At 35.1% G+C, this 18,861-nt stretch overlaps 1 protein-coding gene across 1 annotated transcript; it reads right to left on the bottom strand.

Annotated features, from left to right (window-relative positions):
* Nucleotides 1–11,645: 11,645 nt before the first annotated feature.
* On the bottom strand, nt 11,646–18,234 carry LOC122038404 (uncharacterized protein At1g28695-like). The gene is made up of 3 exons (XM_042598142.1): nt 17,710–18,234; nt 12,547–12,915; nt 11,646–12,418 (listed from the first exon to the last, which is right to left on the bottom strand). The coding sequence occupies exons 1-3, from the start codon at nt 17,845–17,847 to the stop codon at nt 11,924–11,926; spliced, it is 1,002 nt and encodes a 333-aa protein (XP_042454076.1). The 5' UTR covers nt 17,848–18,234; the 3' UTR covers nt 11,646–11,923.
* Between the last annotated feature and the right edge of the window lie 627 nt (nt 18,235–18,861).

The following is an 18,861-nucleotide window of genomic DNA, read 5'->3' as shown; positions in this document are numbered from 1 at the left end:
GATATCGGTAAACGTCACCTGTAATAAGGTGGATAATAAAAGTTGATCACTGGGTATGCAATGAATTATGTGGAGGGATGTGAGTGATGTAGATGGGATCTATCCCTTCCATATGACGGAAGCGATATCGTGGGCCCCTTGATTAGTAGGACACAAGAAAGCATGGTCATGCACAAATGAGTCAATATGAGTTATTGAGCTTATTTGATTGAGTGTGTCTACTTAGAGATCAAGAAACACAAAGGTTGATAAGAGGATGATACGGTCTATGCCTCATTGATTAACCTAGATATCAAGGATAGAGGGACAAAGTCATACAAGATAATTACCACAGACAGGTTAAGTTGGATCTTGACCTTCTCGTCACTTGGGTAGCAATGATGCCTTGCTAGATGTCACTCATTGCTTATGTATCTAAATGTTGATTTGGGTACATTGCCAATGTTACGAGAACCTATTGGGTCACACAAAGAACAAGTAGATTTGGAGATGGGTTCATATGATGAATCATTGGATTAAGTCTAATCTGAATTGAACTTATTGAGTTGGACTCAATTGGATCTAATTGTTGGAATTAAGTCCAATTCAAATTAGACTCAAGGAGTCAATTCGAATTAATGAAATAGTGATTCATTGAATTTGAATTGCGTGAGGGTTAATTGAGTAAAACTCGATTGAATTAGACTTGAGTTAGACTCAAATGAGATTTAATGAAGATAATTATTAAATTTTAAAATTCAATTATTCATTTCATTCAATTTTTGAAATTGAATTTGAAATGAAGAGTTACACTCATTTGAAATGAGGAATTGCAAGTTTGGTCCTTAATGGAGTGTAAATGCTGCTAATTAAGTATTTTCATTGGATGAAAATACTTAAGTTTTTTACTCTTCATTTTGGAATTAATTCTCTTCATTCTCCTTGCTCCTCTCCTCTTGGACGAAATCCACTTTCAAGGTTGCTAGCACAACCTTTCTCCTTTTATGAGTTTGTGAGACAAACGAATGCATGTTCGTGTGGATACCATAGAGGCACGAACGCGAGATTGTGCTGTGATCCGAGCTGTCGGGAGTCCGTGAGCACGCTACAAAGGTATAATCTCTCATGCTATGATAGAAAACTTAGTATATGTAGGAATTTCTCTTTCCCTTCGCATGGATCTTCTGGAGGAAATATGTTTTTCTGCTACACGTTTGCGTGTTTAGCAACATATTTTCTTACATAATCGACCTCCAAAGTTTTAATATCTGACAAATATGTTTAAATGAGCTTGATCAAGGGAAGTCCTAGTTGCGGTTAGGCAAGGGTGAGAAGTCAACCGAGTGACTAGTCCTAACTGCGGTTAGGCAAGGGAAGTCCTAGTTGTGACTAGGCAAAGGAAATCTCGATAGATCATGGAAGCCAAGTAGAAGGATTTGATAGGTCTGAAGGACTCGATATCGAATTCCTGGTGGGCTGATCCAATGTTGAGTCTTGGTGAGTGAAGCCAGGTGGAGAAAATCCTAGAGGGAGGTAACTCTAAGTTCTTGTGAGTGAAGCCAGATGGAGAAAATCCTAAGGGAAGATAACCTTAGATAATGAGAAGTCTTGGAGGAGTGAACTCCAAGTAAGGTTGATCAAATGGTTTCCGATCGACCGCGCACAGTCGACCGGACCATCGGATCTTGGTAAAGCTAAATTTAGTTTTACCATAGTGTTATGTATTACTATTATTGTTGTTGGCTAATGTAGTATTATAGGAAAAAGTCTTAGTGGATCAGGGATCAGATAATAAGCAGAGAAAGTCCAAACAGGTCTGGAGGACCATGTTTGGCAAGTAGGTTGTGTTGGTGCAATATCCCTAGGTCAAGGTTGACCTGGTTGACTAAGCTTAAGTTGACTCAAACTTGAGTCTTGATGTTTGGGTTTTGATGTTTGACAATACATGGAGATTGCAGCTGCAATCGTCCGATTGGGGAGATTATTGATATAATTTCCTTCTGGTCAAGGACTAACCAGTTAGATGTGAGAAGAGTTAAGTAGGTTAAAGGGTTAACCAGATACTTGACTGGGAAAGTTCTAACTAGAGGTTAGACAGGTGAAAGTCCTGATGAGCAAAGCTAGGCAGTTGGTAAATCATGGTGAGTGAAGCCAAGTGAAAGACTTAGTGAGTGAAGCTAGGCAAGTGAAAGCCCCGGTGAGTGAAGTCGGGCAGCGAGAAAATTCTACTGAGTGAAGCTAGGTGAAAGTCCTAGTGAGTGAACCTAGACAGATAGAAAGTCTTGATGAGTAAAGCTAGGCAGATGGAAAGTCCTGGTGAGTGAAGCCAAGCAGATAAAAAGTCCTAGTGAGTGAAGCTAGGTAGATCGAAAGACCTGGTGAGTGAAGCCAAGCACGTGGAGATCCAGGTGGGTCAAGGTTGACCAGACATCTAGTGTTGGGAAGCCCAAGTAAGTCAAAGGATTGACCGGATACTTGGCACGAGTAAATCCAGATGAGTTAAGGGTGATCGGACATCTAGTGGAAGTCCAAGTGAGTCATGGAGGACGGGACACTTGGCATGAGACAGTAAGTCCAAGTGGGTCAAAATTGACCGGACACTTGGCACGAGGAGCAAAATCCACGTGGGTCAAGGGATTGACCGGACACTTGGTAAAGAAGTCCAATAAGTCAAGGTTGACCTGATGCTAAGCACGAGGAGTCCCAACAGGTCATGATTGACTGAATGTTGGGTTTGGGAGCCCTAGACTTGACTCGAGCAAGCTAGGGTTGGTCAATTTGATCAAGTGATCAAATTGGACCAAGCCCAATCGATCAGCTAAACGATTGGACATAGTGTTATGACAAACGACAGCCCAATTAATCAGCCAATCGATTGGGGGCATTTATCGCATGAATCGAATGCTCCCCAATCGATCAGCCGATCGATTGAGTACTGCCAATCTATCAGTCAATCGATTAGGGGCTGAAAATCATGCGAGTCACAATAAACACTGAATCGATCGGTCGATTGATTCAGGTAATTTTCAGCAGAGTACAAAGGTACTCTGAATTGATCAGTTGATCGATCTAAGCCTCCCCAATCGATTGGTCAATCGATTGGGATGTGACCATTGTGAAGGAAGCGTTGGGTTTAAAGCCCTCCTCCTCGTGCGACTCACACTTCTTCCTCTCCACTTCTTGCAACAATTTCTCACAGGTTCACGCCAAATCTTGAAGCTTCTTGGAGTAAAGTGTTGTTGCACTTCCAAGGTCAAGAGACGTTCCACACAAGAAGAAGAAGCAAATTAGGGTTTCATATTGTAAATCTTGTAAGATTTCACTTGTATTTTGCTTTCCTTTCTTCTTGTTGTATTGAGAGTTTGTAAACTCTCAGAAGTTTATAGTCCCCCTCGGAGATTCATAAGTACTATAAGATATTTTATTTTTTGAACTATCTTAATTATTTAACATTATTTGTTTGTTTATGAGAGATTTGAAAATTCTATATAGGTTATTCATGATATTAATAGAATCATGAATAACCATTGGGGAGGTACTTCAATGGCATATTCAAGCACTTCAGCGGCCACAAAGGAGCTATGGTGGAACGAGTTCAAGGAATATTCCCTTTAGTTTATATATAAAATTAAAGTGAATATATAATTAACTATTTTTAAAATTTCAACGGGCATTCAATTGGGACATGAGTGAAGAGATGGAGATAAAAAAGAACATTCAAGAAAAAATGTGACGATCACATCAAACATTTACTAAATCATGCCAAAACTCAAGGGAAAAAGCCACCTTGCATCACTGATGTATTGGCTAGAATCGCCAATGTTTGGGCAACGGAGGAGAGCTAACAAATGAGTCAACAAAATAGAATGAATCAAGTTTATAATTATGGAGAATCATCTGTGATATATGTGGAAGGCTCTATTAATATAGATGAGCATGAATGTAGATTGGTAATTTTTTAACTCTCTCACTAATTTTTTAATTTATATCAAATTATTTCATTATTTCTAACAATATTTTTTTAGTCTAATGACATAGGGAAGGAACCCGCATTCATAGATACTTTTACCCACACATTTACACACAAAAAAAAAAGAGATAAGACTTGGAGTGGGGATAGAGCTAAAGCACTAAATGTTGGGATTAATCTTTATTTGATTTTAAAATAATATTATTATAATTTTCTTATGACAATACAAGATAAATATGATAAGTTAGAGCTAGCAATGAGAAATTCCGAAGCTAGTGAAGACTCCAGCTGATCTGAGCCCTCTTTTGCAATAATATGTGTTTATGGCTATAGGCTAGTGGGGGACCGAAAGGGGGAAGGATATTGGGAATGAGTTCCTTGAGTAGAACCTAAAGGGTTGCTGGTACTTCTTATTCCACCCCACCAAAAGTAAGGCCTAGATAAATAGCTTGACTGAAGAGGTTACTCATTTGAAGGGGATAATATTGCAAAGAGATCAAGAAATATTGTAAAGTGATCGATAAAATAGATAATATTTTTATTTTGTTTTTCTAACCATGATGTATTTTTCTTCTGATAAAATTGTCAAAGGGTTGAATGCTAAGTAGAATAAATAAATGAAAAAAATCTTGTTCCGAAGTTTTTAGGCTAGTAAATTTTTTTAGTAATAGTTTCTCTGGCCAAAGTATATTCTAAGGGGTTCTGGTAAGGATCCCAAAGCCATGAACTTCTTTGAATGGAAGACCGCCAGTGTTTGAGTTGTTCTTCAATTAGTTTAGGAGAAATCCATTCCTTATCAAGGTGTGAAGGATACTCTTCGAAAGGAAGGAGTTGTACATTTAGCCCTTGTACATATAATTTGATGACATGACTAGCTGATTCAATTCTTAAGTTTATCCATTCAGGAGGAGAACTATCAAAAGTGCATAAGATAAAAGTTTCTTTTTCTTCTAGTATGTGTTGTAGAATTTTGCCTAGTTTATAAGGAAACTATTGTGTTGAGTCCAAGTCATGAACACAAAGTTGTTGTAGAAGGCCGAAATCCATCAAAGTGGAGGGAGTAATAAGTTTTCCCCTATAATTTTTATGTTCAAATTTTTCATAGTGGATGTTGGCTTTTCTAAAAAAAAATATAGTAACTAGCATCTGCAACCCAAGTCTAAAGTTTCTAGAGTAGCACATTGGGGAAAAGTATTTTGGCATTGAAATTTATATGTGTATTCTTCTCCATACATAATAGTAATTTCTGGAGTTGGATGTTGATGAAACCAGTTAAGTGCTTCTTCAAGTTCTATAAACTATTTAAAGTAGAAATATCTCCGAGGTTTTTAATATAAGTGATTGTCTTCTCATATATTTTTGTAACCAGAGAATATAGTTTCAATTTTTCTTCCGTCTTTGGCTTGTAGGATTTCAAAAGATTGATAATTCATAGGTCTTTGTATACTAGTTGGAGCAAAAAGTAACTCACTTTCTTGTAGTGAAGAAGTTATAGTAGCCTTGGGTTCAGACTGAAGTGTCATTAAATATGATTTTTCTTCCTATAGTTTGCCATCAGTCCTTAATAAAGGACTAATAAAGAAGTTAGGACCTTATTTAGTCCGAAGTAAGTCATAGACTTCTTCAACAGAATAAAACCCCTTGTAAGGAGGTTTATTTTCTTTAGGAAGTTGAACTTTGACCTCGTCCCAAGTTGCATATAAGCCGGCTTGAGGTCCTAAAAGAATAGCATAGCAAGAAAACTTTTTCTCAATAGTTTTTGGTATTGTAGTTAGAAAATAGTTAGAGAGAGCATTAATGATAGCAATTTTGTAGTTGGCTATGTCAGGTGTTGTAGGGACATTCCAGATATTGTCTAGTAGACAATGTTGTACTGGGTCTAATTGTGCTCTTAAGTCAAATTGAAATGTATCTTCTCTTCTTAAGTACTGTTGTAGTTCTTAATTATCAAACTTCATAGTTTTATAGTCATAAGTTCAAACCTTCTTTTGTTTGTCCATAATCCTAAAATAGTATAAGTAAAGTTACTGAATCAATCAGGATAAAGTATTAGCTAGAGAATTATTAGTTTCTTTTATGTGTTTCCAATTCATTTTTAATCCTCTATTGATAATTATGTCTATGAACTTGACCCATCTTTTTTATCAAAGTTCTTTCCTAGTCCCTTTGGTTTATTGACTATATCTGACTATAGCCTCACAATCTGTCCTAAATGTAATTTCTGCTTTGCTACACATAAAAAGCATAAAAGACTATAAGCAATAAATTACTATTAGTATTGCATAATCTAAAGAAGTAAAATGACATTTTTCTTTGTATTTTCCAAATGCATATCTGCATAAGGATTTTGAAGTTTTTGGGTCATATTTTGAAAGTTTGTTAAATAAGGCTCCACCCCATCCAGTTTCACAACCGTCAATTTTTATGACTAAGTAATCTGAATCTAGAAGTAAGATTAACATTGGCAAATGTTGAACCAAGTCATTTTCTTCCTAGTTAAAGTATATTTGTCCTGTTTGAGAAGTTTATTGTACAATGGATCACTTATTTTACAAATATTGGGGTGGGGGAGTGTTTTCATGGGTATGTTAGCTCATCTTAGAGAGAGTTCCTTCACTTTTCAACTTCAGTTAAGAAACTCCAAACCTACTTCACAAGAATGATATTGGGACATGCAAAAAGAATGTATTTTATTCTTGATTGATACCAAGAAATTTGTTTCATGCTCTCATTTAGGTTGCAAATAACAAAGTCTTTTATATTTGAATAACATCGAGGATTCTTAATTTTTTGGCTTGCTTTGATTTATGGCATAGTTATTGGTTTACTAGAGTGCTTATTGGAAGAACACTTCTAGTCTTATTAATTGCTTGTCTAAGTTCCTGCATTGGTTTTTCTACTTTGTTTGAGGATTCCTTTCTTTTGAAGTGAATTCTGGCCTTCGTATTTCAAGAAGAATCCTGTAAATCTTTTCAAATATAGATGTCCATAATTTGATAATATTATTTGCAATCGCAGAGGATGAGCTTGATGTTCTTTATATCTATTTGAGCTTACCAATGCTACCATTCCCTTGCAGATGATAAGGCTTTGTGAGTTTAAGGGTTAAACATCTATAATGATGTTACTGTTGTTGCAAATTGTTAGTGTTTAGGAGGGGAACTATTAAGTGTTTGTAATGACATTACAATGAAATTGTGGTCTCGTAGATATTTTCTAAGGCATCAAAGGAAAAAGAGTTAATAAATGGATTTCAAAGGCAAAGGCATGAAGGAGAGTTCAGAGAAAAGCAATAACGCTTTTGCCTTAGAATGTTAGTTAAAGAGAGTTCACAGAACAATAACCCTGAGGTTATTGTGCTTGAGAAAAGCATCTGTGTAACAACTATTGTAGTTCTGTTGTTACAAATGTTGTAATAGTTACCCTCTTAAATTCATGTAATCTGTAAGAGCAGATGATACCATTGAAAAGCTGTTGCAAATGCTTATCTTTTAATCCTATCAAACCTTACTATCTGCGATGACAATGGTACCACCACAATGTCATCACAGATGGCTAATGTTTTGGCCCCCGCAAGTTTAGTTGAGTTAGTAAGTAATATGTTGATTGTCACATGAAATCTTAGGATCGAATCTTGGAACTGACGGAGCATAAATCAGCATTTAGTATGTCAAGATTTGCAAAGCTTCTGAATATGGATTAACATCTATCTTAAAGTGAATGATTGTTCATGCTGAATGTGTGACAAATTTCCTTTTCCTCTATATTGATCCCTATAGAATCTGTATGTCTGGATTCTTGAAACTTTCTAGCAATCAATTACCTAATATTAACTTTTTAGAATAAATCATCATCATTTTTCCATGACTTAATTAGTGTGCGTCAGCAAAGGTTATTTTTACATATTCTCATGTAACATAAATATAATGCGCATGAGGATATGCATGCTTTAATATTTGGCAAAGCAAGTATTTCTATTTTAGTTTTTCTTCCGTATTTTTAATAATTTTTTGAAACAAAGTGTTGGCCACCAACTTTGTGCATTGTAATACATGTCTTCTTAATTAGCAAATATTGACACTAATTAAATGTGCTTTTTCTTTGGCAGGTTAAGTAGATTAAACAACACTATGGTGCAGGTATATTTTTCTGAGATGCTTCTTTAGTTATTAATTAATTGGATGTGATATTAATTAAAACCTTTTCTTCATGTGTTTGCTGATGGAAAAATGTTTTCTCTTTCTCAAGACTAATTTGGATTTATAGACTCGGTCTAACCCTTCATTTGCTCAATATTATCTTGCATAAACATCGTGTTGTATTGTATTAGTAAAGTTATTTCTTCTTGCTTTTGCAATTTATACTTTATTTGTAATGAATTGTGAACGCGTAATAATTTTCATATTATCAGTAGCACAGCTTGATTGATCATGTGTTATATACTCTTAGGTTCAAGGATTGTCCGAGTCTTCATCCGTTGAAGTGCAAGCGTTGGAGGAAAATCAAGAATTGAGAGTTTGGATCACAAAAATAGAATAGTGGAAGATCAAAATAAGGCGACAATAGATCAAGTCTCATTCATTAGTTCATCCATTGTTTTGCTCCACTTTTCAAGTCGGCTTGTTGTGAATACATATTTATATTTTTGAATAAATATTTATATTTTGAAATTAATAATTTAGACGTTATTATTAAATAATAAATTAATTGAGGTCGTATTGTATTGTAATTGTATAGATTTGAATGTAGTTAATTATATTATTTTGATCGGTATGATATTGTAATTGTGTATAGATTTTTAGATAAACATAATAGATTTATCTAGGGAATTTAAATTCCATTACTAATTTCAGTTTGATTTAAATTGCATATTTACTTTTAGCGGCAATTCCATAATTCCAAAATTTAGCAACGGAACAAGTATAATAAGAGAAACAAATTTCATAATTTAGTTTTTTACTCATACAACTATAAAATTAGTAAAACCAGGGGAGATAATTTAATTGAAAATTTTAATAAATTAAATAATTAGTTTTCTTTATGTTCTGAGTTTTGAAGTGATCATAAATATATTCGTATATGGCTATGATTTGTCATTGAATTGATAACTATATAAAGTTGTAAAGTTGTTAGTTTATAAAATTTTTGATGAATCTTATACTATTCACAATATCTTACAATTATTATATGTAATTTTAAAAGAACATGGATTAACTCATAAAATATATTCAATATCATTTAATAATACTAGTTATAATACCGATAGTATTGATGAACTAAAATTTATATGCCAATTTATTATTGGTGGTTCATTTTTTATATTCATTGTGTATGTTATATTTTAAATTTATGTATTTAAGATGGATTAAGAACTTTAAAAAATCATATTAAACCAATTAAAATTATTATTTCTAATTTATGATCGTATCTGTCTATAATGAAACAATGAAGTATATTTTATAAAAATAATGGAATGAGATCTAAAGATTTTTCATGTGATATAACATGTTAGAATTCAACTTATCAATTGTCATAAGATTTATTTCAATAGAGGGAATTATTATATTCATTTTTTCATAAAATATTATTGTATATTTATTTTCACAATAAATAAAATATTTGTAATAGTATTTATAAAATTTTAAAAAATATTTAATCATACAACCTACTTCTCATTTAGTTTTAGAAAATTTTTATAGTATAGTATTATTTTTAAATGAATATAGTACGAATAAATTTTTATCTTCTTGTGTATTAGCAATGAAAATAAAATGGAATTTTTTTTCTTCATATTTTTAAATTTATTTAGTTGTATTTTCCTTAGATTTTAGATATAAATTATATGTTTTACGAAACATTAGCTTTATATTATGATGCTTTAATTCTATATAAAATTTATTTTTCTCTGAATCCTAATAGTATGGTATATAATATTAGAAATTATTTGTATAATATTTATAAAGAATATAATATAAAATATAGAATACAAACTAATAATTCTAAAACACAAAATACTAGTGGTAGTAATTTAAAACTTATAAAATCACAAATTTTATTAAAAGAAAGGACGAAACATCTATGAGGATCCTCAAATTTCATACAGGAAGTTAAGAATAATTTTATAACTTTTTTTTATTTTAATGAAATAGATAAGGAAACAGATTTCAATATCCTAAAGTGATGGCGATAGAAGGTTAAAAACTTTCTCATCTTCTCCATTATCGTCAAAAAAATTTTAGCTTATCTAGTGTCAACAATTGTTGTAGAACAGATGTTCAGTCCTGGTAGTAACATATTTGATGAACAACAATCGACTTTATCTTCCAATTCGTTGGAAGCGCAAGCATTACTCAATAATTGGACCAAAGCCGGAAAAAGAATCCAAGGAATACAATTTTCAAATGATGAAATTGAAGAATTTGATATCAAAGGAACAGATACTACGAGAACATAAAATTGAAGTAAGTAACAATACTAATATGCTACTTCTTAAGGCAAAAGGGCAAAAAGGTAAGAGAACTACGTGACTTTGATTCTCCTATAACATAAGGGGATATGTAAACAACTTAAATAAGTGCAAGTCTTTTTTTTATTATTTTTTTATGAATTTATAATATAATTTTTTTAATATAATAATCTTAAACCGTGGTGAATTATGAATCGAACTATGAATCGACCGTTTCAAATTGTGAACCATGGGTCAATTTGTTAGGAATTAAACTGACAATTCTAAACCATTGGTTCTGAACTATGGTTGGGTCTATGCTATTCAAGAGAAAACTTAGAAGTTTTTGAGAATGACCCACCTTACAAATCATAAGTTATGGAGTATAAACTTGGAAGCTGTCAAACCACATAAACCAATTTGATTTTATTTCACTGCATATACATTTTATAGAACACTAACACTCATAAAGAAATCTTGCATATCATAGACAATATCCTAGTTACAGCTGGTTCATCAGAGGTTGCAGGGCAGTGGCTGACATTATAGTTTGAATTGATAGGCTGCGGAACAAGAAAGGCTTATAATTTCTTCAAGGGGTTAGTCTAAGGAAGCCATGGGCGAGCTTCACAGTGTGAAAGAACTACCTCCAACCGAGTCCTACCTTTACCGTGTGAATGCTGGCACACAAAAGGCTTCCCACTAAAGACAGATTGGACTACATGAAATTGGAGGATAGGAGATGTACATTTTGTGGACTAGCGGAGGAGACACATGAGCATATATTCTTCAAATGTCATGTCTATGAACTTTGAAGGAGGATCAGATGGTGGCTACAGATGAGTTTTGAGATGCCCATCTATCAGAGGATGATCAGGACCTTCAGGCAACAGTAAAGGGTACTAGCAGCCTGACGAAGGCCCAACACCTTGACATGTTATTCAAGATTCATTATGTATGAATGGCAACGAACCAGAATAATTTAAGGGTAAAAATACAAGTGCATGTATACATACCCTTCGATATCTATTAAGATCTGATATTTTATCGGACATAAATAGCTATTCTAGAACAACATTGTACATATATATTTACCTTCATAAAAAAATATATATAAAACATTAACACCATGCCAAAAGTAATATTCACCCCTCTACTATACCCACATCTGACCTAACATGTAAGGCTCAAACACCCTATACCTAGGAGACAACACACATGAAGTTTGTAATGATAGAGATAAATCAAATATTATCCTTGTAACTCATCATCTTCTAGAATAATAATTGTATAAGATTCATCTCATAAAATTCCCAATATTTAATGTCTGAACAAACGTTCCAACAAGATAATTTAAAGTACAATGTTTCACTATCATCTCCTTGTATTTTTTTTCTACTAGCTCAGAAGGATTGCCACTCCTGATAAATGACATGATGGCTGGAACGTGGAACATGGAGCCTGACATCATCATTTAATGGTACTCGGACAGGCCAGAAAGTAACCCAAGTTTGTCCATCTCGCTCAACTCACTTAACAGTAGTATCATGCAAGCAAATTCCAGCCTTTGGAGGCCATGCAGCAATATCTGATGTGAGATTCCCCTCGATTGATTTCCAAGCTTGAAACACTTTTGAGAGATCTATGAGCTTGACTTTCACACTTACACAACAGTTTGCATGGACTATTATCACTTCCCTGGAGTCCTGACTCATTTGACAGAAGCCACTGAAATATGTAGTCTCCAAATATCTAACCCTCAACCCCAGCCTCGTAAAGGCACCCTCCTTCATCATCGCCTGAAGCACATCTTGATCTTTCTTGCCTGTGGAATTGTTTCGCAATGCATACCATTCATCAAACAGGGCTATGGTTTTGTTGTTGGCAGATACAAAGTAGAAACCAGTGTTGAAGTGGGGATTGTGGAATGGATTGCCGAAGAAAAAGTCACAGCTCAACTGAAGGTCCTCTCCTTCATGACTCAACCTTGAGAATGGATTTCGCAGCCAAAGAACATCCATATCCTGATAGGAGAGAGATCACATAGTTGGATTTGGATGAAACATATTTAGAACTTAACGTTAGCTTTGCTATTTTGACACTAATAAACATGAAAATACTGTATTTAGCTTTTATGTTATCTTCTACTTACCGTGAAGATGAAATTGTATCCACGTCGGAGGATGTCCCCAAGGAAGAGAGTTCTTCTCCACATCATCTCATTAAATGCATTAGACATGTAAAATGCCTCTTTTGAGAAGTTGACTTCGTCAGTTGTGAGTTTGTAGCAGTGAAGTTCTAGGGTGCAACATCGGTTGAAGGCCGTTTCATCAACTGCAACAAAGAGAATGTGCCTGATCAAGAATTGGTTCTCCTCTTCTTGAAAACATTGCAGGAACAGATCTAGCATGCCATTTTCCTCAACATATGCCTTGTTTAGTATTGCAATGATCAGTGTCTTGTTCTGCATGGAGACTCCCTGAAGTTTTGCATCTAGCTCATCTTTTGGGACATTTTCTTTCTGGAGACGTACAAAAGTACAAGATAATTTCAAAATGCGTTTATAATCTTTATCAAAATATTGGTATTGCATAAGAGAATAAACTTGCTATGTTGTGCATCATGCCATCTGTTGTGAGTTAGGAATTCCTATTTGTTGAAATGAAAAATTCCTCCCCTCCAACCCCCAACCTTTAAAAAGAGAATAGAAAGATACAAAAACAGTATAGAAAGTAACAGGGAGGGAGAGAGGGGGGAGGAAGAGAGGGCATGCATCGTCAATTCCATCCAGAAAATTCCAATTCAAAAACAAGGTTGTTGGAATCGTCAGACTACAGTGCACACAGTATGTCCATCCAATGCAAAAACAAGGTCTTTGAAATCCTCAGGCTTGTGTCTAGTCATTCCTTGCTCTCATATAAACCATTCAACAATGGATTGTTGGGTTGTGTCATTGGGTTGTACTCATCAAGGATTGAAATGGAACAACCGAATCTAGTGGTTCCTGCATTGGTCCGTCCCAACCCACCAGGTGGCACCTCTTCTGTCAACTTGGTGACAATGAAAATGTCGATGTTCCAACAATCTCATATGACTACTCAGGTCTAGATTGATTTCCTATAAAACAATAATTTAAGGGTACACTTCAATATGCCTTGCAACGATCGACATGCACATTTGAAATGCAAAGTGCACTAACAAAGCATCATATTGCATCTTGTGCACAACATATGATCTTGTTTCCTGCATGTTTTCATGTACACAATGTGGACACAATGTAAACACCCATCACACTCAATGCACAAGTACCCATCCACATAATGTCTGTAGTGTGCCAGACTGCACACTTCATGTACATTAAAAGATTAAATCTTGTCATGTGCTTATATGTGACTCCACTATGTGGCAAGCACATGATGCCTCCAACAACTTTGTATGTTTCTATGCAATAGTTTACATTTAAATATTTAACTTCATCTAAATTCTACATGTTGGATAAATTCCCTATGAGCTCTAGGAGCTCTCGTCTTTTTCCTTCTCCATGGTGTTGAAAAACACTTGTAGAAGAACTATTATTTTGAAAGTTTCAACAATCCCCATTTTTTCAAACTAAAAAGAATATTTGAAAATCATGTTTTCTTGCAGAGGGTAGATGTGTTGCAATTTGAATCTATGCTTCAAAAAATCATCTTGAAAATTTTACAACATTATATAGGAGACAAACCTTGAATTAGCTATTCTATTTTTCTAATGAAAGAAAATTTATATAAAGGATGTTTTTCTAATTTTTCAAGCATCCAAAATGCTACCCAGTACTATTATGGTTATTTGTCTATAGTTTTAAATAAATATTCAGGGTTAGTTTCTAGTTCACTAAGAATAAGACTCACATTGTCTTCATCATACGAGAAACCAAGCATATTTAACTTAGGATAATAATTATTTGGTTCTTGAAATCAATCATTAGATATTCATTCAACTCAAAACATGAAATTTTCATGAACCGTGATAAAAGTTTTGGCAATTGGTGACTTATAGTGAGATTTGGACTCATCCTAACACATTTTTTAGACTTCATTTTTGCAAGAACCTTTATTAGTGGATTCATAAAATTTTAGCCTAACCTAACTAAGATAATGATTATAAGTAGCACTATTCTGAATAAAATTCTCATGTAATTATGTATTAATCCAATATGTATAGAAATTACATTACAAACATTTCTATAAATCATAGCCAAAAGTTGGGTTATCACAATGTAGAAAGCACAAAGGCTTAGTTGCTAGTGCAATTATGCCCTGAGTAGTCGTGTTAGACCAAAATGTTTTAATCTATTTGGCAATGAGTTTTACGGTAGGGTTTCTTGTGTAACTAATGTAAGCATGAAGTTTGCAAGGACTTAGATGCATACACATGGAACCCACAAAGCTTGTGACTTGATAAGGTTGAGTTGTGGTAGTTGACTTGACGAGGTTGAGTTGTGTTGATTGACTTAACACAGCCAAGTTGCTTTAGCTCAATGGCTCAGAGGTCTACTAGAGTAGGAAGAAGAATGGTATAGGATATCCAAGGGACCGCAAGACAAAGAACATGGAGCTAGTTTGACATCTTTGATAGCAGCTACAAAAGGTAGACTTTGTAGGTGACCTAACGAAGGATGACATATAGAGAGAGCTTTGAGCTTAGTGCATCCGAGAACTAAGAACTTGATAGAATGTGGATTCAAGTTGCGACAACTTGAAGAAAATGAAGTATGAGAGATAGTGTGACTTTTGATCTTTAGATTCATACTTTCGGAATAAATAGGCTTGATTGAGAGTCTTCAACATCCGAACATGAGTTCCAAGTTGTAGTCTAGGCATGATCTTGATCTCAAAGGTTTGCGAGGGCATATTAGGTGCAACCGTGCAAGTCAAGCAAAATTAGAGAACGAGAAATAATATTTGTCCTAGCTGATTGGAATACTTAGTCTGGTTAACTCATGAGCAAAATTAAAGTCTTGTGCTCAAGCAAAAGTTTGCTCTTTGTTTGAATTGAGTTGATTGAAATGATAATTGAGTTAACTCATGAGATTGTTGGAAAGACAAGCTCGCTATATCAGCTAGCTGACTCAATTGGAATGAGTCTCAGTCGACTAAATATGATTTCAGTCGACAAGATTCTCATAGAGTATGTTAAAGATGAAAGTCATTAATAGATAAGTTTGTGATCTTATCCAAGTTAGTTGGCTCAATGTAATCGAGTCAACTGGAAGTGATTTGAGTCAAATGAATGCAAACTGAGTTTACTGTATACTAGTCATAGGCTTATAAGATTTGCTTGACATGATTTATAATTGACCTGACTTATCTCAACTAGAAACTACTGATTGCTTGAATACACTCTTCTACTATAAATAGGTGGGCAAGGGGCTTAGATAGACAACTCATACACAACAAGTGTTCAGTAATTTACACTCAATCTAAGGCTTCTATGGCTTATACTTGTAAAATCATCTTTGTGCTTAAGTTTCAGATTCAGTAAGGGGTTTCTCCATCTCTCTCAGGATAGTTTTTCATTATAGTGGGAATTTCTAACTTGATCCACTGAACAAATTGTTAGTTAGTATTCTCTCTTACAATCTTAATGTGAAGTATAACAGTAACTTCTATTGATCAAAGAGACGATTGATAGGGGGTGAATACTCTTCATGCTTATGAATATAAAACTACTACTCTTGTTGTAATTTCAGCAAGTCACAAAAAACATTAGCAACAAAATTAAATAAAAATCACAAACATATCATTCCACAATACAACAAACATTTAAGTGGTTCTACGAATCATAAACTTCTACTCCATGGCATATGATCCTGTTAATGGATCACTATCAGAATCTTCTATATTTTCTCCTTCATGGTAAGGTACTAAAGGTGGAGAAACTTTTTACAAGTTGATTGCAAAGAGTACATGAGGTTTATAATAGAGATGCTAGGGTTTCGCAATACGGCTTAAGACAAAATAACAATATGACATTGTTGTAGCTTAGCTCTTCAAAAATTTTTTAAATCATTCTTCCCAGTTCCCACAATGATTCCTCAGGACCCCGCATGGAGGGAGCTTCGTACACCGGGTTGTCTTTTTTTTTCCTTCCCTCAATGAATTTTTGCATGATCTTATTGCATTGGCAGCCATTAGTCGACTATTTGTCTCCATCAGTTGATGACTAATCGATAGAGAGTTTCATTCATTCATTCTATTATAGTGTCATTGAATTTGTATCCTATAGTAGCATCAATCAATTACTCCTTCGATCTTCGACCAATTCCTTTAGACCATGACCGTTTCTCATTGGCAATTGCTTCAACTAGCCTGCATCAGTCGACTGCTCATGGGCACCCGTCAATTGTTCAACAAAAATCTTAATTCTTGTTAGTTTCTAAGTCAACTACAACCCATCTAATGACTGAGTTTGCCTAAGTTGAGATCTACCCATGCCTGAGTATATTTTCTTTCAACTCTTAGCCGATTGTCTTCCACCATGAATCCATCTCCCTTTAAACTTTTCATCCCTTAGATGCACTAAGCCCTTACCGCTCTTCCCATGCTATTATTCTCACTCCACTTACATATTCCGCCTCTAGCCATCTCCTATTAAGCTTTTCATCAGCTGGATACACCAAACCCTTAACTCTCTCAAGCATTGGTACACTTTGATGCTCATCCTACGATCCATCGGGTGTCCCATACAAACCTTGTATCCATGAATATACCCCTGCATACTCAAATCACAAGGTAAGGCATAACTTAAACTCTTTGCCCAAATATCAAATGTCATAGTCGCACTGACTATTTGGGCATGAAACTCGTAAATTTTTCACGTCAATGTTAGATAAGGTAGCTTTAGTTTTAGGCAAATAGGATGTATGTTTTGTTGGTCACAAATGAATTTATCATCAGCTTCCTTCCAAAGAGGCGATTCAAGCAATGGCGTAGCTAGCCTCCTTGACAGTGATGAGATTAGATTCGAAGACAACTGGAATGTGTGAAATAATCTTTGCACAGGTTCGCTCCACTAAAAACATGTAGAAGTTTGTTCAAAAGTAAGAAGCAAAGGTATCCTAGTGATCTTCATTTTCTTATAAACAATGCATGAAGTACTTTAGTCGTCAACACTAGAAATAAGATCATGTTGCATCATATCATGTGTTTCTTAAACTTAATATCTCCTAGCCTACCATTTTTGATATAGACAGCTCTTACTCAAAAAGCGTTTTGAAGCGATATGAACCGATACTGAAACCATAAGAGGAGCTACCGAGTCTCAGTGAACTTACCATGTTTGTGCCATGCTGTGGCCGGAAGAAAGAAGCGGGAATTGGCAGCAACAAGCATGCATAGAGGATAATCAAGACCAGAAGAGGAATAATGCAAAGCACAGTGGCATGGCAAGAAACGCTGCCAGAGAGCCCCATGTCACACGCAAGGCTGAGTAGATCATCCACCTCGTCCAGTCAATTTTTCAATGTAGGGCAGTGGAAAGCTTGCTTTCTATAAAACTATTTCGTCCTGTCGGCTTCATAGATCCGATGCATTTCATCAGTGAGATTTGCAGCAACAGAATATACACTAGGGCTCCCTTCTGCTTCTATTGCACGTTACCAGCGTCACGGACGCCAACACATTGACAAAAATGTAATTTTTCGAACACGGGAATGATGGGCGGTTCCAGCTCTTCCATGCACGAGATTTACTCGCTCCAATGACTCGGAGGACGGCACGACGGATTTCACCATTCGCAGCACATAGATTATCGTTCTTTTGCTGGTTGACTTGAATAAAGGATAGAAGGAGAGACGAGGCCACCGAACTCATTGAATGCATGCGATGAGCTGTCTGTAGGAGCGTCATTTGTGGGGTTGCGGTGTGGCACACTCCGCCTGTCCACTTGCCACTTCTCGAACGAAGACAAGAAAAGGAACGTCGACGACACGAAACGCCCGCCGCCAAGTACCCAATTACCTTTGATGCCCTCCGTCGGTTCCGCTGGCCACCGGTGAAAGAACCGATGCTAGTCAGATTTAGGGGAAAAGAAGGGAAAAGACATTTTAAATAAGTATTAATATGGATTGATTTTTAATTAATTCATTGAATAAAATCCTACTAATTATTTACAGTATGAGTTGATTATTAAAAATATTTGTTCATATAAGAGCATATTTATAAACACCAATAGAGACTAAGGTTAAGAATGGGATGTAATGTAATTTAATTTGTAATATAATTAAATTTGTAATATTAGTGTAATCTGGATTTTAAAATAAATATTATATAGAATATACTTTTAATCTATCGTGGTCGTCGTCCATTGTCGAATATACCCCTAGTTTACTACGATCACCGTCCATCGTTCACCATCGTCGGCCGTCGCCGTCCACTGCTGGCAGCGGTGGCTGTGATCGATGGCGGCGATGGGCGGCGGCGGCGAT

Source organism: Zingiber officinale, chromosome 1A (assembly GCF_018446385.1).
Source record: "Zingiber officinale cultivar Zhangliang chromosome 1A, Zo_v1.1, whole genome shotgun sequence".
NCBI classification, from domain to species: Eukaryota; Viridiplantae; Streptophyta; class Magnoliopsida; order Zingiberales; family Zingiberaceae; genus Zingiber; species Zingiber officinale.
Note: the sequence above shows the minus strand (reverse complement) of the source record. Positions and strands in the feature narration are given on the sequence as shown.